This window comes from Phocoena sinus, chromosome 1, assembly GCF_008692025.1.
Source record: "Phocoena sinus isolate mPhoSin1 chromosome 1, mPhoSin1.pri, whole genome shotgun sequence".
Taxonomy (NCBI): Eukaryota; Metazoa; Chordata; class Mammalia; order Artiodactyla; family Phocoenidae; genus Phocoena; species Phocoena sinus.
The window spans coordinates 128,784,230-128,810,347 of NC_045763.1; the positions used below are offsets into that span (position 1 = coordinate 128,784,230).

The 26,118-nt window shown below is 38.8% G+C and overlaps 1 protein-coding gene across 1 annotated transcript in view; it reads left to right on the forward strand.

The window, feature by feature from the left end:
* The window catches only part of DNM3 (dynamin 3), a 259,507-nt gene that overhangs the window by 228,636 nt on the left and 4,753 nt on the right, over positions 1-26,118 (forward strand). The window contains exons 11-12 of the mRNA XM_032654309.1: positions 13,628-13,714; positions 18,487-18,557. Coding sequence (XP_032510200.1) covers positions 13,628-13,714; positions 18,487-18,557 — 158 coding nt within the window. The remainder of the gene's footprint in view (positions 1-13,627; positions 13,715-18,486; positions 18,558-26,118) is intronic.

Here is a 26,118-nt window from a genome sequence, read left to right on the forward strand (position 1 = left end):
TCAAAACATTTTATATGTTGCCTTAAATAAAACCTAGCTTTCTCCCTGAGATTATTGTTTACCCTTCAGCTCCCTTCACTGAAGGATATTTATTGGCCCAAACTCAAAGAATCTTAGGGCCTGGATCAGGCATGACATTTGTGTACTTCTCCATTTGTGGCTTCCAAACATTATTCCTTCACCTTCCTATAAAAAGTCTTCCATTAAGGCCCGGGTGTTACCAGCTCTGCCACCCTTCTCTCTTCTATTCACTGTCACCATCAGGTCCTGGTCACTGCCTTGTATTCATCAAGATATTTAGAACTTGGCTTACATTTTTCCTCTCCATCCTAAATTCACCTTCAACTTGGATGACTTCAGTAGAGGTCATGTCCAACACCCAGCAGCTGCTGCTCTTGGAGATCTTTGACTGCAGTGGTTCTCCATTCATTCCACACTAGCATCACACTCCTTGTGACCTCTTCCAGTCCCTGTCATGGTGGACAAATGTTCTACCAAAAGATTCTTCAGAAATTTAAAACTCTAAATCTAGGGTTTTCAGAGCACTGATTACCCCCTTCTACCCTCTTTTAGCTTTTAAGTCAGTTGGAAAATTAGTAGGAAAGCTTAAAGGAGAATTGAAATTTAGTATCTGCTTTGCTGCTGATAAATCTAGATTGGAAAACATGGCTGGGATTTCCTGCTGAAGTGGGAATCTCCCGTTACTTCCTCTTCCAGCCATTAACTTCAGAGTCCACAGTGGCGGAGAGAGTGAGATGTGCACCCAGAAGGAGCACAGCGTTTTTTGGCTAACCTCACACCTACGGGCCTCTACAGTGAGCAGTGATGGAGTGCACCTGCTCCACGAAGCAGAGAGCTGTGAGCCAACACAGGTCAGGGGCTCATAGGTCTCCTTTTGTCTTCTCTTTTTTTTTTTTCTTTCCTGCAAGGTGACGAAAATGACAAGGGCTTCTCCCGTAGTACTTTCTCGAGAGAAGAAATGTTGGTGGAAGTTCCTACTTTATGAGTGAGGTGTGAAAGGTGCTGGGGAGGAGGAAGGGAGAGAGCAGTTCTTCTCCATACCTAAATTCTGCCACAGGGTCCAACCCTTCCAGCTCTCTCACTCCTTTACTCTCCCTATAACCAGTCTTTAAACTCAGAGACCTTCAGACCTTTGGCTTCTTTTTTTTTTTTTTCTTAGCTACCTGTCTCTTCCGGATTTTATTATATTTCCTGACCATTGTATCAGTCTAGGTCCAATCAGAAGAGAGAAACAACACAGCAGTTTGAACAGGGAACAGTTACTATAAAAATGTATTAAGGGCTTCCCTAGTGGCACAGTGGTTGAGAATCCACCTGCCAATGCAGGGAACACGGGTTCGATCCCTGGTCCGGGAAGATCCCACATGCCACAGAGCGACTAAGCTCGTGTGCCACAACTACTGAGCCTGTGCTCTAGAGCCCGTGAGCCACAACTACTGAGCCTGCATGCCACAACTACTGAAGCCCGCGTGCCTAGAGCCCATGCTCCACAATGAGAGAAGCCACTGCAATGAGAAGCCCGCACACGGCAACGAAGAGTAGCCCCCGCTCGCCACAACTAGAGAAAGCCGGCATGCAGCAACAAAGACCCAACATAGCCAAAAATAAATAAATAAACAAAATAAATTTTTTAAAAAATGTATTAACTATAACATGGGCTTAGAGGAATGAGGGATTGGCTAGTAAGAAGTTAAGAGAACAACTGAATATAGGGGTAGAAGCTGTAAGGAGCAGATGCTAAGGTACCACCTTTAGGGGAACATCCAGGAAAGAGGGCCCCTGACCAGGGCTAAGACTGGGACTTCCTTGAAGTGGGCCTGGATGTGGCTCACTGGGTGGCAGAAAAGTTGCCGTAGTGTCATGCTGCAGTGAAATCTGCCCTCTGTGCTGGGAGGGAAAGGGTGTCCATGGGGAGGTGTCTCCTTGGAGACACTCTGCTGCAAACTGTTCAAGGTGGGGACAGTGGCTGCCTTGTACTGCAGTAGCCTGCTTTAGTCTGCCTTTTCCTCCCTCAGTGTCTCTCCAGGCCCCGCCTCTCCTGACAAAACTTCACTTGGTGCCAGCCAGCAAAGGAAAAATACTTAGAGGGCCCAGGATTATTTTCACAGAGTGGGCAAGCAGGTTGAATTTGGAGCTGAGAGGCAATAAATTGACAAGCAGTGCATTTACCTTTAACTTTCTGATCTGTTACTTTAATTCCTCTTGGATTAACTTTGCCACCTGTTAAAACTCTAAGGCTGGTCGAATTTACTATTTGTGTTTTATCTCCCTTTCCCCCAGGTTGCTGAAGAGCTTGGAGACAACCCTCTATCTGTGTGGATTAGTGCCACATAATATACCCATTGTCTTCAGCATCTCATTAATTAGTGACTTGCAGTGTTCTCCACCATAGTGACGTTAAACTTTTAACACTCTTTTCAATATGCTTTGCTCATCACTTTCGGTAATGATTTCACAGAGAGAATAGAGGCCATAAATGGGAACATTAATTTCTAGCCCCCAAAGCTATGTGTATTCCCAGCCATGCCCATCCTTCTCTCTGTCTCTGTTGAAGTATTAATCCTGACCAGGGCTGGGCTTCTACTTGTACTCTCAGCTACTTAAGGAACTTACTCTCTGGATTCCTCTGTTTCCTGAATCATCGCCTTCTCCGTCACATTTTAAAAGAAGTCAATGTATAAATATATTTATGTCTCTCCTGACTTATAAGTAACAAAAACCTGTCTTCTGTCCTATTCCTCTCCTTTTCATCATGGCCAACCTTCTTGGGGAAAAAAGTAGTTTGTGCTTGGTATATCTTTACTGTCTCATCTCCAGTTAATTCCTTAACCCTCTAAAGTTTGGCTTCCACCCACCACTCTATTGAAATAATTATGGTAAAGGTTAACCAGAGACTCGATTGCCAAATTGAAGGGACACTTATTCCCGATATTGAATTCCACTCTCTTTTTGAAGCTGACACCTCTCTTTCTTGGATTCTCTTCCATCTTTCTCATGATTCTTCTTCCGTCTCCTTCAAGAGCTTATCCACATTTGCCTGCCTCTAAACACTGGAGTCCCCCAGAACTTGCTCCTGGTTTCCTTCTCTTCTCTCTCCTTTCTCCCTGGCAGATCATATCTCCCATAGTTCAACTATCACTTAAAACATTGTTGATTCCCAAATCTATACCACCAGCTCAAGCTTCTTAACTGAAACTGTCTACTCTACAGTCTACTGCAACTACCTTCTCTTCTTACTTAAGGCTCTAAACAGTTTGTTTTTTTTTCCCCCCACAAACTAAATTACTACAGTGACCTCCTAACTGATCTTACTGCTTCTAGACTGGTCATATTCAAATTCATCCTCCTCACTATTGTCAAAATGGCCCTTCTAAAATACGCACACATATTTTTTGCCTGTTCCCTCAGAATTATTCAGTGGTTCCTTATACCTTAAGAAAGTTCAAATCATTTGTGATTGTGTTTAGTTTTCACCATCTGATCCCTGAATAACTCTCCAGCTACATCCGTTGTCACTTTTTGCTTGCTTCAGCCCTTCTAAGTGATTTGCACTATTCACAAAGATTTTTTGTGCCTTTAATATTTGTACATGTGATTTTGTTTGTTTAGAGTCTCCTTAAGATATAGCTCAGTCATCGTTTTTCCTAAAGGGCCTCTGTGAGCCCTTTCTTGGTCTCCATCCTCACTCCCTTCTTAGTGCTTTAATTGTAACCCTGTGTTTACTTCTTTCATAACAATTATGATACTGCACTGCAATTTGTTTGTAATTTATTTGTTTAGGTGAATGCCTCTTCTTGCTGATGATAAGATCCTTTCAAAAAAGAGCTGTCTTTTATCTTATCTTTGACACCTAACCCATTGACTAATCCTACATGAGACATTCTATAAATACTTATTAATAATTTAGATATTTTAAAGTTATCCTGATGGCAAAGAAATCTGTACTTGGTTTAAAAATAATATTTTAATCACTCCTTTTTAAAAAATTTTTTATTTTATATTGGAGTATAGTTTCAGTTGTACAGCGAAGTGATTCAGTTATACATATATATGTATCTATTCTTTTTCAAATTCTTTTCCCATTTAGGTTATTTTGGAATATTGAGCAGAGTTTCCTGTGCTATACAGTAGGTCCTTGTTGGTTATCTACTTTAAATATAGTGGTGTGTACATGTCAATCCCAAACTCCCAATCTATCCCTCCCCCCAGTTCTTTTTCTGAGATCTTGGATCACCTTTACTATCATTACTCTGAATTCTTTTTCCAGTAGATTGCCTATCTCCACTTCACATGGTTGTTCTTCTGGGGTTTTATCTTGTTCCTTTATCTGGGACATATTCCTCTGCCGTCTCATTTTGTCTAACTTTCTGTGATTGCAGTTTCTTTTCCACAGGCTGCAAGATGGTAGTTCTTCTTGCTTCTGCTGTCTGCCCTCTGGTGGATGAAGCTGTCTAAGCGGCTTGTGCAGGCTTCCTGAGAGGAGGGGCTGGTTCCTGCCAGGAGGGGCTGGTTCCTGCCCACTGGTGCGTGGAGCTGGGTCTTGTCCCTCTGGTGGGCAGGGCTGTGCTCAGGAAGACTTTAAGCAGCCTGTCTGCTGATGGGTGGGGCTGTGTTCCTGCCCTGTTGGTTGGTTGGCCTGAGGCGTCCCAGCACTGTTGGGAGGGGATAGGTCTTGGGGAGGAAGTGGCAGCCTCCAAGTGGGCTCACACCAATGAGTACTCACCAGAACTGCTGCTGCCAGTGTCTTTGTCCCTGCAGTGAGGCACAGCCACCCTCTACCTCCGTAGGAGACCCTCCAATATTAGCAGGTAGGTCTGGCCCAGTCTCTTATGAGGTCACTGCTTTTTTCCCCTGGGTCCTGGTGCGCATGAGACCTTGTGTGCACCCTCCAAGAGTGGAGTTTCTGTTTGCCCCAGTCCTGTGGAATTCCTGTGATCAAACCCTGCTGGCCTTCAAAGCCAGATTCTCTGGGGGCTCCTCCTCCCATTGCCAGACCCCCAGGCTAGGAAGCCTGACATGGGGCTCAGGACTTTCACTCCTGTGAGAGAACTTCTGTGGTATAATTATTTTCCAGTTTGTGGGTCGCCCACCCAGCAGGTATGGAATTTGATTTTATCGCTATTGTGCCCCTCCTACTGTCTCATTGTGGCTTCTTCTTTGTCTTTGGATGTAGGATATCTTTTTTGGTAGTTTTCAGCTTTTTTCTTTTTGTCAATGGTTGTTCAGTAGTTAGTTGTGTTTTGTTAAGAAGGGGTGAGCTCATGTCCTTCTACTCTACCACCTTGCCACTTCCTCTAGTCACTCCTTTTAAAATGATAAAATTTGGACAGGTTTTCTTTCAAGTATCTATCCTTTTCCTTATTCCTCAATTTGATGTTCTTGATATTTGGCCTTATTATGTCTACCTTCAATTTTTTTTTACTTTAAAACTGGTCTAATTCAAGTCTTTTGTAAAGCAAAATAATCCTAATTAAAGTTGAGTATGCCAGGACTTAATTATTTGACCCCTTTTGAACACAGCCCATAGATAAAGTAACCATATAATTTATTGTCCAACACAGATTTGAGATTAAAAGGGGGAGTTATCAATACTTTCACTGGAATAGTATGAGTAAACCAAGACTGCTCCAGGCAATCTGAAATGTATAGTTACTCTCACTGTATTGTGAATATATATATATATATATATATATATATATATATGAATATGTATATGTGAATATATAAACTTAAAACAATAATTTCACTTACAATTGCTCATGTTGAATTTCTTATGTGTAAAATACTTAACTTTTCTTTTCCTTAAGCCACATAAATAAACATCAGTGAAACACATGGGATTTATGTGTGTTCAGATAACAAGGCACAAAGCTAACCTGGGGGAATGCACTTCTTCTCGCATGTTTTCTCACTGTGGTCTCTGGGGCACTGGAGGACAAGACAGGGACATTAGAGCTTTATGAGCTATTTGGCTTCACTCCAGGGACATCTCAACTTTGGAATTTTTCTGGTGGGCATCATCTTTCAGCTGCTTTTCTCTACTGCCTCTTCTCCAGTGCTTCATTGCAGGGTCCTGAGCTTTTTTGCAGGAAGCACTGAGAGGAACATCTTGTTTTTTTAACCACAGTTTAGCAACTGTGCCATTTATTGGCCTCTTGGGAAGCCACATTCTTGGATCACCATCATACCAATTAATTGATTTTTTTCCCCCTGCTTAGAAAAAAGAAAAAACGGTTTGCAAGGAAATAAAAAAAGATACATTAGTTGGTTAATAGAAACACTGGGAAAGATTTTTCATTAAAAAGTGCTGTTAGAAGAAATGCTGAGTTTTGTGGCATGTTAGGTAAGTAGATATCTGACCCTGAATACACATAACTAAGCAGTGAATCCAAAGACCTTACCGCAGCTTTCAAGGCCCTGCATGATCTTGCTCCTTTTCATTTCTAAACTCCTCCCCATCTCCCTCCCCACAGTCCACTCCAGCTACACTGGTTTCCTTGTTTCTTCAACAGGTCAAGGAGATGTGGTGCAGGGCCTTTGCATTTCTCATTCTCAGTGTTGGAAATACTCTGCCTCGAGATGTCTGCATGGGTCACATCCTAGCTTCTTTCAGGTGTTTGCTCAAATGCCACATAATCAGAGTCTTCCTCTGACAGAAAATTATTATTTTCCATCAGCAATTTCACATGCTTCCTTCGAACACACACACACACACACACACACACACACACACACTCATACCATTCTTCATCTACTTACCAAATTTGTTTTTCTTTGTGGCACATACGACCACATGAATTATACTACATACGTCTTTTATTTTTGCTGTGATTGTTGGACAGTAAAGGGACTTGAAGAATGTAAGCTCCATGAGAGTAGGGACTTGGTTTGTTAAGTTCATTACTCTGTTTATAACCCCTGAACATCCAGGTTTTCAATAATAATTATTGAATGAATAATTGAATACATGAATCATGTCTCATTGACTTGGCAGGTGATTTTCCATTTGGCTAAAGTAGTCATTTGAGTAACTTCCATGAAAGCTTGTAGGATGAAAGAGAATAACTACAAAGCATCATGCTCAAATAGGATTTTCTTTTAGGTCTGGATAGATCTGCTCTGGTTTTCACTCTGTACATAAAGATTTGCATTTCATCTCTTCTAACGGCTGGCTGTCCAGTCAAACACTCTGTGCTGTGCTTCTCATACAGCAGATGCCTCATGTAATGGGCCATGGTACTCAGGTTTCAAATCAGGCTGAGTATTAAAGTTTGAATCATTTGTTGGGTTTTATATGAAATTCAGTCCTGGGACTTGACTAAAATTCAAGAGATAGTAATCTCACCTTTTAATCTCACAATTCATTAAAGGATTCATGATCTTTGCAATTAATTCTTAATTTATAATTTACCCTGGCCCCTGCTTTTCCTCTTACTTTCTGCATGATTTTTCTTGTTCCATTTTAACTGCTTAATAATGTTTACCAGAGATAAATGTGGAAAGAGTGGTGATGAAAACCTGGTTATTGTCTTCAGGTATTGTTTTGACCCAGCACCAATGCCCTCCTGCCCTCCTGTTTGGATGTTTTCTGATTACTTAATGAGATTATGGCTCTTCTGACTACCTTTCAGCTTTATTTCACTTAAAGTTGGGCTTTTTCTTTTAATTCCTTAGCATCTGCTAAATAACACTAGCATTCTCTTCATTTCGTTGTTTAGAAGAAATAATGTCAGATATGTAATGGAGAACATATCAACTTACCATATATGTTCTTCCTTCACAGAGCTCACCATTCCTCCCATCATTTGTAGAAAATATTTGAGGTTTGGGATTTGCCCACTTGGAGAAGGAGGACTAACAGTATTTCTTTCTCTCTGACTACTTTACCCAAGGCCACCCGGGTGGGATCTGGCATCCTTCCCCTTTTTACCAACTTCACTTAGATCTTCCTAGACTTCCTATATGCCACTCCTAAAATATAGAATCCTCAATAAAGAATTTTCCAACTTAACGCTTGTGAAGTTTCTTGACCTGTTTTACTAGAATTGTTTCTCATTTTTGATCACTTTTGTAAATGTGAATACTTCTGTTTTTCCTTTTTTCATGACAAATGTGTTGTGCCCAAATAAATATTCTCTCATCTCCTGAATAAATCCACCATTATGCTACACACAAATTAAAAATCACTAGGGGTTTTAAGGGCAGATTTTTTTTTTTTTTTTTTTTTTTTTTTCGGTACGCGGGCCTCCCGCTGCTGTGGCCTCTCCCATTGCGGAGCACAGGCTCCGGATGCACAGGCTCAGCGGCCATGGCTCACGGGCCCAGCCGCTCTGCGGCATGTGGGATCTTCCCGGACCGGGGCACGAACTCTTGTCCCCTGCATCGGCAGGCGGACTCTCAACCACTGCGCCACCAGAGAAGCCCTAAGGGCAGATTTTAATTCACATAAATAGAATAAAATTATTGCATGCTTTTATAAGCAGTGAAATCATTATGGCTACTGAGTTTGTAGTGCATGGCCAACAGTGGTTGGTTTATAGCATTTTGATCAAAATAGAGCCCATATCTTTAGGTCAGCCAAGCCATCAACTCAAGTCGTGCACATAAAAGAAATTTTATTCTGGTTTTAGTTCATTTTCTCAGTGGTGTTTGCAACGGAACTGTGAACAGATGGTTACCTAAGAGCCTGAGTCTTTGCTTAAGGCATTGAACTAGTCACTCTTGAAGGTATAGAATCTTGCCTGGCCTTGTGCCTGTTCCAAGAGATACCTAATAGTATGGCTCTCATGATCGGATTAATCAATGGTTAATACATTTTGTAAGTGTATATTTTTATTGAGTAGAAATGTCTTTCAAGTGATTTTTTTTCCTCTAGGGAAAAATGTGCTCCATGCTTAAAATTAAATTTTTATATTGACGTCCCATCAAAATAATTAAACACTACCCTAAATAATACTTAAAATATTGGATTTTATTAAAACATGTTTTTGTATTTAAAAAAATGATGGTGCTACTTTGTCTCAAAACAAGTATAAAGTTTTCTCTTAAAATTATATACTTAAAGTTTTGATTCCTAAATATATGTATATTATTACTCCATTTAATCTTCCTTATTATTTAAGAATATTCAACATAATTTTAACATAAGCTATTTAGAAGTAATTTATCATTTAATAGATGTTTAGCTTCGTCTGGAAGCTTTGCTGTCATTGTTTAAGCATCAAATCTTCTGAGGCCTTCTCAGAGCAGGTTTAGCCACTTCTTTGTGTTTCTCCTTGATTTTTGTGAAATATTTCTCTCGCATAACAATTTATCTGTATAGTCAACCTGCCACTCAAGACTGTGAGGTTTCCAATATCAGGTGCTTTGACATAAACCGAGCTCAGAGCTGGCCTATAGTGGTGCCCAAAGAATGTTTGTTAAATGAATGACTGATGTGAAATAAATTTAAGAATATAAAATTATTATATCCAATAGCAAAGCCTTAATTCCTTGAGCCTGTATAAATCAATTTGCAGAATATTTAAATAACTAATAGAAGAATAAAAATCTAATGGTGGTGATTTCTAGGTCAATATTATTTTGGCACACATGATTAAAATTTTGATGACTTTGACAAAAAATTGTGTTCTTACAATGGTAAGCTTTTAGTTCAACATCCAGAGCAAAAGAGATTGAAAATTATAATGACTTAAGTGGTTGAGAAAACTGATTGCACCTTAAGTAAGAGATGTAGAAGAGAGGCAAGGAATTGAAGTGAGCAATCAGCTGAGTATCTGTTAAAGCTAAGTAGAATGTCATGCAAACTGAGCCAGGGACTCTCCTGAATGAGGTAATGAAATGAGTGGCAGAAAGCCTACTCAGAAGTCATTCTGAATGTCAGTAGGACTTTTTTTTTTTTGCCTTTTTCCTATATGTATTATGAAGAATTGGGACTGGAGCATTACATTTGGGAGCCAGCAATTAAAACCATCATTTTGAGTTTTATACTCCCACAACATTTTTTACACTCCTACAAACCTTTTAAGATCAACCAATTAGAAACTGTACTGGCTTCATTACTGCCTTTCAGTAATGCCTAGATCTTTCCTGCTTACTGTCCCCTTCAATATTTCTCTGAGGGCAGTTCTTCTAGTGTATTCTCTTTCCATTTTATCCCACTTAGAATTTAGGCTCATTTACATCCAGTTTTCTCAGTTGTAGATACAAAAATATGGCTCTGGCGGGTTCCTTTCCTGATGAAATTGAGCTTGGAAAGATCAGGAGGTACGCACAAAAAAATCAATCCTCCTGCCAAGGGCAGTAGATTGGAGGGTTCTTAGATGTTTCTACTTCATGGGATGCTCTTATCATTTTGGCCTTTCCTTGACTTCTTGATGTCTGCATACTAGTCTGTGGTCCTTCAGCTATCAAGTATTTAGTTTCTGAATAAATATTTATATTGCCACTCTTTGGTGTTTTAGAAATAATCTGCTATAATCCATTTTCTAAATGCTATTGCCATCCCCATCCTATTTAGTAGACCGCTATTACTTGTGTAGTCACTTCTCTGCAGGAGTGTGGTTCTATGTTAGTGTGGCTATCATCAAAAGCAAGTATGCAATGATAGCTTGGGGTACTCTCTGAGTGCAGAAGAGGAACAGTTGCTCTGGTGGCGTAGTGCAGGCTAGTGGTTTGTGCCAGACGTGCCACCTAGTTTTGCATTAGTCAAGAAGAAGGACAAGTATTCATCAGCTATCCCTTCCATACTTAGAGACTTTTTATAGGCCTTACAAAAAATAACTTGCAGTATTCTCAGAGTATAAAACGGCTTCTGGAATGATAGAACTGTCCCCGAAGAATGTTTCCAAAACTCAGAATGGAAGCTTCATTTGTGTCTTGAAGTTATTCATGAAGTAAGCACCTAAATGAGCACAGATCTCAGGATTCAGCTAGGAGTCTCAGTAAGGGGGTGATGGTTTGGTGATCTCATGAACACACTGGACTGTGAATTTTGAGGTGACCAAGGCAGCCAGGTTTCTATGCTCTAATGATATTGTTATAAAAGTACTCTAGGACTTCCCTGGTGGTGCAGTGGTTAAGAATCCGCCTGCCAATGCAGGAGACACGGGTTAGAGCCCTGGCCCAGGAGGATCCCACATGCCGTAGAGCAACTAAGCCCGTGCGCCATAACTACAGAGCCTGCGCTCTAGAGCCCGCGAGCCACAAGTACTGAGCCCGTGTGCCACAACTACCAAAGCCCGAGCGCCTAGAGCCCGTGTTCCGCAACAAGAGAAGCCACTGCAATGAGAAGCCTGTGCACCACAACGAAGAGTAGGCCCCTCTCGCCGCAACTAGAGAAAGCCCGCGCACAGCAACGAAGACCCAATGTAGCCAAAAATAAATAAATTTTTTTTAAAAAGTATGTTCGTTGTGGAAAAATTTGGAAAATGCAGACATGTATATAGAAAAAAATTAAAATTATGCATAAGCCCATCATTCAAAGAGGTTGTTGCTATTAACATTTTGTAGTATTTGTGCAGATTGTTTTCTGTGCACAGACAGCAGACTTACAGCATTAGGTGATTTAACATTTATATGTGATTTGTAATCACAGTGGTTCCATGAAGTAGTGCAGTTTGTTATCTTGCTAAGACACTGATGTGCATCATGCATGCTATAAAGTAGGTGCGCACAGTGACTCCAATGACCATGGAGCAATCACATCTCAGGGAGGCCTAGCATACAAGTTAGGGGAAATATTATGTGCTACAGTATTACTCAAGAATTTTGGAGTTTTTAAGGTTTTTGGCTATATCCTCAAAGAGTATCAAGTGTATATGGTAGCCTGTGACTGTGAGTGTGTGTATATGCTTGTGTGTAATCACATTTTATATTTAGTAGCCTGATTTTCTTCACCCAGTGTCATAGACACTTTAGCATGTTATTAGATATTATTCATAAATTAGATAGTATTATATCAAATATTAGCTATTATTTGGAATGGCTTATTACATCCCATTAGTGGACCTACCTTAATTTATTTAACATCATTGGATACTTAGATGGCTTATAGAGTTATGTCTATTTGTCTTATAGTTGCTATTACAAGTAACGCTGTGATGAATTTCCTTATTATTTTAGCTCAGAATTCCATGAAGCAATTAGACTGACGTGTGTGTGTCTTTAAAACTTTTGAAACATATTGCCAAATTGCTTAACAGAAAGATTATTCTCATTGACGTCCCTTCAGCAAGTTTAAACTGTGCTAGTCTCAGCACACCTTCACCTGCATTAAGTCTTATAAAAATGATTATAGTAACTTGACAACATAGTAGTTATTATCTTTCTTTGTATTACTCTGTGCAGTTTAATATCTCTTATTGACCATTAAATTTCTTTTTAAATTAAATCACGTTTTTTACCTGTTTTTATGTGAAATATTAGTGTTAATCTTATTAATTTGCAAGTGCTTTTTATAATAAATGGAATTCATCTTTGCCTGTCATAAACCATGAATTTGCCCACTTTTTTCCATTTCTATTGCTGCCATCCCTGTCCAAGTCCCCTTATTTTCCATCTGAATTGCTTCAGAAGCCAAAATTCCTAACAGGTCTACAAGGATCAAGCCCCTGTTTACCATTCTAGCTTTGCCTAAAGACCATCCCCTTGCTCTCTGCACTGACCTTCCTTTACTTCCTTGACCACTCATTGTCCCTGTCCTCTCCTGTGCTTGGCAAGCTCCATTCTCCCCACAACTGACTTTGCCCGACTAAGCCCCGTTTTTAGGTTAGGCTTCCTTGAACATCCTTGTATTGACAGCATCCTTTTCTTTTCTTCCTTACACTGAAAACAACTATAAATGATTCATTTTTGCAAACTAAATTTTGGACAATTACCTGCATAATTGAGATGGGATAAGTGATTGACATGCATTATTTCTGCAGTTTTGCCAAAAATATGTATATAAAAACACATCTGTTAGGGTAGAATTTTAAAAAAATGATCTCTGTGGTTCATGGAATGTGAATCATCCTCAAAGAGTGATGGACAAGACCAGGAGCTCTGGAGTCTGAGGGCTTGGGTAGGAATCCTGGACCCACCGATTTTGAACTGTGTAGTCTGGGGCAAGTTACTTAACCTCTCTGCACTTTGCTTTCCTCCTCTGTAAAATGGGGTTAATAATCGGATCTGTCTTTTATGATTGTTGTGAATTTCGAATGAGGTAATTCATGTGGTGCTTAGCACACAACCTGGAACATGGTAAGCACTCTATAAATGTTAGGCATTTTCCTCCTTTTCATCCTCATTTCTGTCTTCTTCATCTTTGAACTTTATTAAGTGCTAACTCTGTACAGCATAGAGCTAGATGGTATCTGGGTTTCTGTTTTCTTTGCAGGGAATATCTCTGCTGGTTTTGAAGTGCTTCTTCTCAGATAATGTAGTAACTTCTGATTGTAGTTTGTGCAGTCTTTTCTGTCACTCTGCCATTCTTCTTTAGGATATTTCATTTCTGCTTCCAGAATGGTAATGCATGTCTTCTGGAATACAACATAACTTATTTTTGTTTCTTTTTTGGCAGTATAAATATTTGAGTATTAACACTCAGATCTGTTTTTCTTGACAGCTGGCAAACTTCCCCAGACTCTGCGAGGAAACGGAAAGGATTGTTGCTAACCACATTCGTGAGCGAGAAGGGAAGACAAAGGACCAGGTGAGGAGAGGCCTTCCCTGGTGGGCAGGGTCCTTGTGGGAAGTGGAAGACCTCTCCAGGGTTGTTTGGTCTCCAACAGTTGGCGTATCCCTGAATGGAAAAAAAAAAAGAGCTGAGAACACCACCACATATGTTTATTTTTACTTATTTATGAATTTTATACGTGTTGCTGTACTAACATCTTGCATATGTTAAAAATATAAACATATATAAAGACCTTAGAAGGATAACATTTAAAAAGCAGTAATAGGAGTTCCATTATTTTTTTCAACACTTCATGAATCATCATGTGTACCCTTAGCATGTACACACCCCACTTTGAAAACCACTAATCTGGAAACATATCACATATTTTCTTTAAGATCGGGCCCACAGATGGGCACCAGTATATTCATAAATTGCTGAAATGTTTTGCAAAATGTTTAGTGTTTTTATTTTTTTTCTTGAGGAGAATGGATAAAGCTATTCATCAGCTTATCCATGGAACCTATGACTAAAAAAATAAAAACATTTAAGAACAGCTCTTTTAAGCATTTCTAACTATTTTGTAAATACACATGGTTCGTAAGGAGTGGCTTTGAAATTGTCTTCGAATCTTGGCTAACTACGAATGAATGGTTATTTTCAAGTGAGGATAATTCATTGAAAAAAGTTAAGGACTACGTGAAAATAATTAAAGCTTCTTAAATTTAGGTGGATGTTTTCTTAGTTACTTATAAAACATTATAATGGGAAACACAAAGGTTTTCAGATGCTCTTCAGTTCCAGGACACAGCTGTGAGTGTGACAGCATGGAGAGGACACTGGACTGAAGCCATGTGTTCACCACAGAGTAACAGCATGTTCTTGAGCAAATCACTTCTCAGGACTGTTTTTTTCTCATGTACAATGTTGAAATGTTGGTCTATATGATCTCTGAAGTCCTCTATAAGTTAGAATTCCAAGATTTTGTGGTTCTTAGGTGGATTGGAAAGAAGGAGAGAAAGAACTGGGGAAAAGGAGGAAGGCAGAATAGGAGAGAGAGAGGTAGAGACAAACCACAAGGAGAGAGACACATGCAACATGTGTTAGAGGGTGCTGTAGGGTTGGGGTGGGCGTGGAAGGAGATAGCGAAGAGACAGAGGGATGGAGGCCTGGCAGGTTGGGATATTTGTGAGTGACTCTGGTAACAACCTGCTGCTCTCTGCTCGAACTTTGGGATTCATTGCTGCTACTTTTTATCATCGCGTGTTTTTTTTTTTTTTTTTGCGGTATGCGGGCGTCTCACTGTTGTGGCCTCTCCCGTTGCTGAGCACAGTCTCCGGACACACAGGCTCAGAGGCCGTGGCTCACGGGCCCAGCCACTCCGCGGCATGTGGGATCTTCCCGGACCGGGGCATGAACCCGTGTCCTCTGCATCGGCAGGCGGACTCTCAACCACTGAGCCACCAGGGAAGCCCTATCATCGCGTTTTGAAAGTTAACTAATGATTATTCATTGTTTTCACTTATTCTGCAACTTTCTCACTCTTGGAGTAGTCACAATAGCCAAAAGTGGAGAAAATAGGCTTTGTGACTTAGTAGAGATAAACAAATCAATGTTAACTCATGAGCCAGTGAAGTCAAGCCTGGGTCCAGGTATACAACCCGAGACCAGAAGTTCCCCCACACACCTAATGTCACGGCTCCTGCTGGACCAAGAAAACGAGTTCTGTTATCAACTGTACTCCTGACCTTAAGTAACTAAGATAACCGTTTTAATTTGTGTCTTTATTCTATGAAGTTCAAATGATAATACATTCTACTTAACTCTTAGGGATCCTGTGTAAAAACAGTATTGAGGAAAAAGTTGTACAATTCTTATCTTAATTATCTTTGTGTTCATGTCTAAATCAGTTAACTTCTTCATGTTTCAGAGTTTTTGTTTTACTGAAATGACACACTCAAATTTTTCGTTGTCATTAAGATTGTGGGCTCCAGGGACTTCCTGGTGGTCCAGTGGTAAAGAATCCGCCTTCCAATGCAGGGGATGTGGGTTCCACGCACCATAATGAAAGATCCCACGTGCCTCAACGAAGATCCCATGTGCTGCAACTAAGACCCCATGCGGCCAAAAAAATAAGGAAAAAAGTTATTAAAAAAAAAAGAAAAAAGATTGTGGGCTCTGGGTTCAGACTGCCTGAGTTCGAATCCAAGCGCTATCATTTGCTTTCTGTGTAAATGAACAAGTTATTTATTAATTTTACACTTCAGTTTCCTCATCTGAAAGTGGAATAATAATGGTAGTTAACTCACAGGTATTTTGTGAGGATGAAATGAAGTAATCCAGATATAGCTCTTAGTTCTTCATTAATTTTAGTTGTTTTTGTATTCCTAAAGAGCTATGACACATAGTAGACATGAGAAAGAATTGCCTTTTCTGATTTCAAGGGAGACTGTCTCCCATCTGTACCTCTGATGTAGTGGTTGCTTCATTCCCCAAGTGGGAGTTAAGGGAGGGAGCGAGCATCTCTCTCCTAAGTGACCATCTCAGGTGGCCTGGTTTGACAGTTAATCAACTGCCTGAAGAAGCTGGTGCCTGCCACTGCTAATATTGACCTGTGTGGCATAGTAAAAACATGCATGTTTTTGGTAACGTGAACATGTCAGTTTGCATAGATTTCACGTTTGAGTTCTGAACTCCGTGCTGCTTTAGGCCATATGGTACTTCTGAAGTCGCTGGTCAGAGAGTGACCCATTTCCTTAGACCTCTGTGCCAGTACTGCTTTGAGGTATTCTTGCAGTTTTTTTTAAAAAATGGAATTATTACCAACCTCTGCTCTGGAAACTTTGTGTGTGGGGGAAATTCTTCAGAATTAAAAATATGAAAAACCATAAATCTCTCTGAACGTTTTTCTAAAACAAAGGTTTTTTGAGCTTTTTTGAGCTTCGGTGTGTGCCTGCTGTTATTCCAGGTGCTTCCATACATGTAATTGCATGTTGAAATGGTTGGCTTTGTGGGTGATAACTACTACCAGGGGTAGCTTTACATTTCTTCAACTAAATTTTCAATAACTGTGGGTGAGAAAGGCAGTGAGAGAGAGTGAAAAAAAGAGAAAAAATGTACTTTTTTCCTTTTCATCCCCCACATGCGACCTGGCTCTTTTCCTAGGATGAAAACAGACTCCCAGTTTCCAGGAATATGAATGAGAACAGCCATAGTTGTTATTTTTCTTCCACTTTTCCCCTGTACTGCAGTCCAAGTTAATGTGTGTGAACGTCCAAGATATTCACGACAACCTTTGGCAATGTTGAGAATTATGTAGATGTTTTGCTCTTTATGGTGGCAACTACTAATTTGTGCTTAAATATTATGGTCTATTGATCCAAACTCCTAGCCAAATGGATTTGGGGTATAAAATTTAATAGAATCTGGATTTATTGTAGGGAGAATAGTGGCAATGCCACAGATAATCTAATAGTGATGACTCCTCCTAACTCTTCAGTTTTCTTCATTAAGAGAAGAAAAAAAACTATTACCTGATGATATGAAAGTTTTTCATACAAGTATGATATTGTTGACCCAGTTAGTGCCTGGGCATTGGCTTTATGTTGGTAGTGGGGATGGGTTTGGCGTGATTTAGTCTTTTTTTCGGTAGGGCTCCTCGGGGCTCACAGCAAGATTTGGTCGGATGACCAACTGAGATTAGCCACAAAAGCAAAGTCTCAGAGACCATAGCATTGGGTAATGAGTGAGAAACAATAATACTTGGCCATGTACTAATTACATGGGAATAAATTTCTCCCTTTAAAATAAACTATTCTTCAAGACTGGTAGATAGTCATAGAATTTACAGCCACAAATGTTTTTCAGGCACCTGTTGTGTGTATCATGCTAGGTTCTGGGGATAAAGTGGTGAACAAGATAAATATAATCTCTGCTTCCATGGAGCTTACAGTCTTGCAGGGAAGCAAAACATCAAACAAAATATAATATAAATAATTAATTACATTTGTGATAAACACCACAAAGAAAAAGTATAGGGTATAATACATAAAAATATTATCATGATTTATAGACTGTATGAGAGTAATAGCATGATCCAACTTGGTCTTGGGTGAGGGTGTGGGGTGAGGATCAGGGAAGGCTTTCCTGAGGATGCACCTCCTGGGGGGCATTATATAGACTGTGCCAACAAACTGTTACCACGAATGCTTGGATGCACTCAGATTTCACCTTCAGTGAAGCAAGCCTATTGATCTCAAGGAGGCTTTCTATTTATTTGTATATTGCCTTTTTGAGTTGGTTGATGAGATACTTCTCCTACTTGCCTATAGGTAGCTTAAAGAGATAGAAAGAGGAAAAACAAGAGGTGATATTGCTATTTTGTGGCTAACAACATATGATGTCTACAGGAGCAGGAAGCTCTAAGCAGCTCCTCCATGGCCTTCGTGCCACATGTATTTTTATACATGTGCCCTTTTGAACATTACACCTACGTTTTAGAGGAATAGAATAATTCTAGGTTCTGTGTTAAGTTGGCTCTGTGTTAAGTAAGCATGTTAAGTACATGCTTATAAACTATAATGCTGTTGTCTTCATGTGGGACTCAGACTTTTCACATAGATCTTTTGTTTCTGAGTTTAGAGTAAAAATGAGAGTCTAATGAAAAAAGTTAATGCAACTTTTCATTCTAACTGAAGCATCCTTTTTAAAATTAAATAAAGATAAATGATTTGTAGGCTATTACTGAATTTAGTGTTTGAGAATATTTAAGATGGGTTTTCACTGAAGTGATTCTCTTGGACTTACAGGTACTGCTGTTGATCGACATCCAAGTCTCCTACATCAACACCAACCACGAAGATTTCATTGGCTTCGCAAAGTACGTGAAATCCTTGATTGTCACATGCATTCCTCCTGCTGGTTTGCCTCAAATACACATGTGAATTTCTACAACAACCCCAGCATTCTGTGTCAGGATTAACTCTGAGTCAACCTACTGAGGAGATCAGAGCCTCGTGGCCATGGGGCCATTTTCTCTGAATAAAGGAGTTGGCTTCTTTATTGTACAGCATGTGAAATCATATGTAGCTCAGATACTCCTTGTTTTTGGATGATGACCTGCAGTTTGTACTTGAGCTCCCATAGATAAGCAGTAACAGATGCACATTTAAAATATGTTAGGGAACAATTTCTCACATAAATTTGAAATATCAAGTGCAATTCACAGGATACAGGCTATTTGGCCATCCCTAAATCAGACTATAGTGGCCTATTTTTTTTAAAAAAACTGTCCTTTGTGAACTTAGATATAATCTTTTTGGATGAACATTCTCTTTTCTATGAAGTATATATACTTTATATAAGCTTGTCTATATATTGCTATTCTATCATACATGTGTTCTGTTATATTCTAATATTCTGTTGGTATATTCACAGATATTGTCAGGTAAACATTATGCTTAAGTATTCAAGGTTGGTTATTTATTGTGTGACATTTTCAAGACCCTGAATTTACCATTTTTTCCTGCCCATTAGTGGAATCAGTTTTTTATTGCTTTTAAAGAATTTTGATTCTAACTCTAAAATATACCTGTGGCATGTAAGTGGTTCAAACCTCAAGTATATAAAATATAGTTTATTTTATATAAAAAATAAGGTAAAGAGGCCTATGTACTGTTACTTTACTATGTATTCAAGAATAGGGACAAATAAAAAATGAAACACAAGAAAATGTAAAACTAGCCTGACTTAGTTTTACATTTTGACTTAGAAGAAACAGATATCTAGATCATGTGATCTAAACTAAACAGTGGCCTGAGGAATTTATAGGCATGTTTTAGAGAGGAAAGTCCCAGTTATTCAACAGAAAATTGTCTCATTCTGAACATAGCCTAACGAACAGTGTATACACATTTTGCATCCAGCAGTTATTACTACTGTGTGGTACACTAGTTTTTGGTTTTGGTACATTAGTTTTTTCAACTGTTTTCTGTCTGTGACTTTTGTGTAAAATTGTTAGAACTTAGTGATTAATATGTTCCTTTAGACAGTTGTCTGTTTTAGCCGCACTGCCCGCTCCAACTTCTAGATAGGGATTTACTCCACAGCCGTTTCACACAGACCTGCTCCCCTGTCTTCTAGCCCCCATGGCTCTCATCATCTGTTCTGCTCATTTCCCTCTGCAAAATCACCATTGGGAAGAAACCTAGACTCTGATGTGTCTTCTTGTCCCTAGGCCTGGGAGGGTGGACCTGAGAATTTCTACCTGGTTTTCTGTGTAGTCAGTGAAATCCTTGTGGCCTGTTCCGAACTCTGCTCTAGTTGCTATGGGGGAAAGAAAAAGAAAAGGAAAAAAAATTGTCTTTTAGGAGCTTGCCTAATAATTGAAAAGTATAGAGAAATGCAGGTAAAAATTTAAACTGATGTATTCTCCATTTACTTCACTTGTTTCTTTGAGGAATTTAAAAGAAAAAGAAATCCTTGAGTCATTTGAAATAACCAGGAATACTGCCTTTCATGTTGACTTTTATTGGTTACAAATGCCAGTTCGATTTTTGTAAAAATGTAGCAGATGCAGATATAAACTTGACACCGTAACTTAAAAGTGAAAAGGATATTGCAGCACTGTCCTGTTATGGTATCCTGATTCAAGGAGGAAACAGAGAAAAAAATCATAATCAGTATGGAAAGATTCAAGTTTTGAACATGTTTTTTAACCAGCACTAAATTTAAATTTCACCCCTATACTCTGCTTGAAACATTTTCCCCCTAGATTATCCTTTAACTTATTTTTAAAGATAAATGGTCCAGAGTTTATGTTCTCCAGTAAATTTTAATATTTTCTACCTCAGAAACTGTTGAACTAAAGTATTAGGTTGACTGGGTTTTCAAAGGCGTATAATTTTGCAAATGAAAATACTTCAATTACAGCCTTTTGGTACAGTCTCTCTGTAATCCAAGTGACAGTCCCATTTTTCCAGCAGTGAGATAGATTGTGAACCTTTATGATGCTAGGGGGCTAAAAAGAATCATTGTTCAAACTGCTTTAGAAACCCAGCAACTTTGCACGTTTCTCATCTAATTTAAACTGCACACCTAAACTTCTTTTTGAAGGACTGGTCTGGGAGTCAACAGTCTGAATTCTTTTTCCAGGGTTTGCCACTGATGAGGTTTGGGTTTTGGCCACTTAGTCTCTCTGTATCTCAGTTTATTGCTCTGTCAAATGGAATAATAAAAAATCCCTGTCTTGTATACTTTTCAGGATTGTTGGAAGATCAAATTAATGAAGTTATGTGAAAGTGCCTTTGAAAATTGTGGTGCAGTCTGTAAAAGTGAGAAAGTACCATATGTACACACTCATACACACACACACACACACACACACACACGGGAACTTGATTCTACGAGATGTACCATTTTACTTCATTTATGACGTTTTTAATGACTGGAGTATGATTGCCACTGAAAGACTTTTTTAGTTGCTGATGTTATCTCCAAATGTAATATTTTGCACTGAGACTCAGAGGTAAATGTTCTTTCTGTTTGTATGCTGAGTTGGAGTGCATTTCAATTTGACATGGGATAATTATGATGATGAAGAAATGTTCATTTCAAAATCACTTTGAGGAGTTGTGGTATTTTTTGTGCTTTTAAAAATTAAAAAAATATGGTTGTAGCTATAAATTTTGAAGTTGGCAGGAATGCTGTTTCCATCAAGGAAGAAAAGTCAAGCCATATTTGAAGACAATTATGTAAGTATTTTTAAGTTCTGAAGATAGAAAATTAAAGTCTAGAGTTGAGGAAAATAAGCATTAGTTTCATGAGATTTTTAGAGATTTACTGAAAGAAGAGGACCACCCTTCAGATTTATAGGATGGTGATGTATAGAGTATTTTACACATGTAGTTTGTTTTTCAACTGGGATGACTTTTTGTTCTAAAAATTACCAAAAAGAAAGGAATACAAACTGCTAAAATTAGATTAATGGAAAGTGATGTCTCAGAGTAGCATTCAGAACAACTCAAAATTCTTCTTTTTGCTATAGAATTTATTCTGCCATGTTGAATATGTGAAACTTTTTTTTCATCTCCCAGTTATTTGTTAAACATGGACCGTAAAATATGTACCATGTGCAATGTGTCCAAGTAAGCGCTGCTGTAGACTTGCTTTGGAATTTAATTTCTGAAGGCTTGATTTTTCAATTGTAATATAGTTTCTGAACCTAAAAGTTTAGTATTTCAGAAGGAAATGTCAACTTTCCTCATGACTTAAGGATTTTAATTTGTCATTCTTTCCTGGTGAAAAAAAACCCCCCAACATTCTATTTTTCTTAACACAACATAATTAGTTTTTGTTATTTAAGAAAACGAGCTATTCCAATTAATTATTCTTCATTCACTTCCTCTCTTTCTCAGTAATCCTGTTGTCTGAACAGAAAGGCAGGCTTGTTAGCTGAATGCTTTGGGGAATGGACTTTCAAATTCTTGTGCTCGTCTCCATTTTCATGGGCACAGTTTGCCTTCTGAGTTACTAAGATTTTTGCAGTCCAGTGGTTTAAGAAACATGGGCTCCAGATACACACCGTTAGAATAACATGTCTATGCCACAAACAGCAGACCGAGTCTGTTTTTCAGTCTGCTGAGTAGGTCTCCCCACCTGTTTTCTCACAGTTGAAATGGTAGTGTGCAGATTTCAGTTCTTGTTATGTGAGCACCATGAAAATTCTAAGGGTGGTAGCATTCATTATATCTCTTTCCTGATCCCCTGGAATGTCTCTGTTACCATTTTACTAAAGGCAGTATATGTGAACCTTGGCACCAAATTCCAAAACAATCTTGGTCTTTACCTTTACATTCTTTTTTTTTTTTCATTCTTTTTTTATGTGTCCCTAATACATAATCATATTCCATTGCAATGGTGTATCTAGTTCCTATTCTTACATGAGAATGTTCTCTCTCTTGCGGAATTAAAACTTAGGTGTTAGATTATAGCAAGATCCTTATACGCTATTTTAGGAATTAAATGCTCGGTTTCCTACTGGGACTGGTAGAAATATAGATTTGAGCAACTTGCAAGGACCTCATTAGTATCATCTATTTAAATAAGTTATAAATTCTAATGATTCAAGCACTGTTTTAAAAATAAGTGGACTTCCACTTTTCTCTTTCATTCTCAAATCTGTTGTTTTGAACTTTATCTTCATCCTTAAAATGAGTCTTAGGAGATGAGTCATCTTTCTTTTATAGGCCCCCAAGTTCTGTAGGGTTTTCTTGCATAATATTTAGCTTGAGACTTCACTAAAGATCCTACAGGGGCAGTCGACATCATGTAGTTTTCTTCTTCCTTTGGCTTCAGTCTGATTGGATGGAGCCAAGCCTACATGTGATAAGTTGCACTCTTGGGACTCTCAGCAACTGTTTATAATCTTAGGGTAATATAAAAAAACATTCTAAAAGAGATTCTTTACTCCAGAGCAGTGCTGTCTAATAGAACTTTCTGAGATGATGGAAATATTTTATAACCTATGCTGTCCAATACAGTAGCCACTACCTACATGTGACTATTGAGTAGCTGAAATGTGGCTAGTAAAGCCGAAGCAATGAAAATTAAATTTTAATTAATTAAAAATTTAATTTAAACAGCCACTTCTGGCTACCAGCGACTGTATTGGACAGCACAATTCTAGAATATGGTGAATCCAGCTGATTGCTCTGGGTCCTTTAGCAGGCTATACTTTATTGACAACTTGGTGGTAACCTACAGTGGTGGCTTCAAGAAGAGAAAAAAGAGGTAACTGTTAGCTCCTTCTAAACAAACCCCAGGGCTCAGGAATATACAGTCAGCTTTTTAAATGCTCTGTCACTACAGTATAAAGGATAGACTTTTCTCTTCCACTGCCTTAGTCTGTATGTTGCCACTTTTCTAGTAATTCCTCCATCATAGCACAACTGACGTTTCTTTTAATTTCAAGTCTCCTCTACAAACTAAACATAGTAGTAGAGGGAGAGGTACGCTCTGACGTTTGCCGTGGAATCTGCATCTCTGAGGGACTCCATTTTCTTGATTCCTTTGAGTCCTCTTGGGTTTGACTTAGAGTCAGTACTCCTCTTTCTTCTTTCTCACTTCTCTTTTACTTTTTGGCTCACCGTAGCCTTGTTTCTACCACACCACTCTACTGAGACTGCTTTCGGCCAGGAGCGAACAGTTAATTCAATGGACAACTCTGAGTCCTTTGTTTGACATCATTAACCACTCCTTGTTGAAGAGACCTATCCTATCCCTTTGCAGAAATAACTCTCCATTGTCTCTTGGCTTTCCTCTTTCTGCTCTAGCCACTTCTTCTCGTTTTTATTTTGGAGCTCTTTATCCTCTGATCATGGCTTAAGAACTTCTTTTTATCAGTATTCTTCTGTAGACCCTTTTCTTTTCTCACTCACTGCACTATCCCTGTCCAATAGTGTTACCCACCACAATGGTTTCAGTTACCAGCTTTATTTGATGCCTCTAAATCTAGATCTCCGTTCCAGAACTTTTTCTTGGACTGTTACCATAGTCAGCTACATACTGGGAATCTCTACTTGTATATCCTAGGAAAGCCTCAACCCAGTATTCCCAAATTAAACTCATCATCTGATTTTATAATTCATGCCTCCTTCATTGTTCCCACTCTCTGTGGGTGGTAACTCCCAGTTGCTCAAACCAGAAACCTGAGTGTCATTCTTTACTCCTTGTTCCCCTCACCTTTGTTTCCTTCCATCTTTAACAGGTCCATATGATTCTACCTCTATAATATTTTAGGAATTTTTTCTATTTCTTCCTATCATCATTGCTATTATTAAAGTTAGTCTTCTCTTGGGTGGGTTGCTACAATGGTCTCCTTGCCCCTTGTCATGTTCTTTTTCATTCCTTCTGGAATTCTATTACTTTCAGAATAAAGTGTAAACTCACTAGTGTGGTTTCCAAGGCCCTGTAGAATCTGTCTTTTGCTTACCTCTTCAGCCTATTCTATTGTTACTATTCCTCTCTATCCCACCCTGTAACTCTGTGCTGTAGCCAGACTGGCCACTTTTGGATTCCTAAATGTACCATACTCTTGCTGCAGCACATGTCTATGGCACACTTCTTTAAATTATTTAAATTTCCTATTGCAGATAAACATTAAGAATCTGGCTGTATATAACCCTGGTATCAAAATACAATTCCATAAATATTTCTTAAGAAACTAAACACCGTGAGGTAATGTCAGTGCTGAGAGAGGTAGAGATACTGATTAATGCAACACACCGTTGGCCATCAAGCAGCAGACCTTGTGGGAGGGGAGTTAGAGGCCTGTGTATAACACAATCCTGTTTATAGAATACAGGCACAGACCAAGAGCTAGCGGAGTTCATGGGAAGGAGAGATAACTGGAGGTTTCTGAGAAGGCATAATTCAGAAATGGTACTTGCTTTGATTTTGAAGGCTGGGCAGGACTCCCAACAGTCAGAGGGAGGGGGTCAAGGCTGGCTGCTTCCTGTCTTCCCTGGTTCAGAGTTGACACTGACTATTTCAGGGAGATAATATTTAATAAAACACTTCTTTGATCGTGCCATTTTCTGGCTTAGAATCTTTGAATACTTTCTGCTGCCTTCAGTATAATGACCAAATTCTCCATAATTGGCCCTAACATAGAGTTATTGTACTAGGTGGCTTTTAAGGTCATTTATTGAATACAAACCTGAGTCTATGGTCATACAGTTTTTCTCATAATAGTTTTACTTTCCACAACTTCCCTACATGTCCCAGCTTTCTACCTCCTGGCTTTGCTTATACTACTCCATTCTCTTGGAATGCGGTTGATTTTCTTCCTCTATTAAAATTTTACTTTTCTTCAAGTTTTCTATGAAAATCTCAGATCAAATCAGACCAAAATGATCCTTCTTTTCTCTGAACATTCAGAGCAATTACCATATACAGGATTTATCTGATAAATGGTCACACATACCCCTTGGCACATTCTTATGTCATTATAGTCTTATTGCATATGCACATGGACATGGATAGACACAAATATGCAAAAAAATTTTTGAGCTAAGACGTAACATGGATTATTTTTCTTTGAATGTCTTTCAGTGTGCTCTTATTTTTATAAAAATTTAAACCTTTTGTTATATAATTTCAAAATCATTATGTCTCAGAGCATTAAACTAATTAACCTAATTTGGTTTTATGTGTTTTAATGTTCTGGCGAACTCTTCAGCAGTGACTTGTGTGTAGTAGGAATTTTATATGATTAATAACGTACACACAGATATGGGGTTAATTATATCCCACATTTGAAACAGAAGCGCTTTTCTGGCTTTCTATTACAGCCTCACATATTTATTCTTTTAGAGCTTATTCCTTTGTTATTTGTGTTTTGTGTATGTATTACTACCCACACTAGATAAATTTTAGGCTCT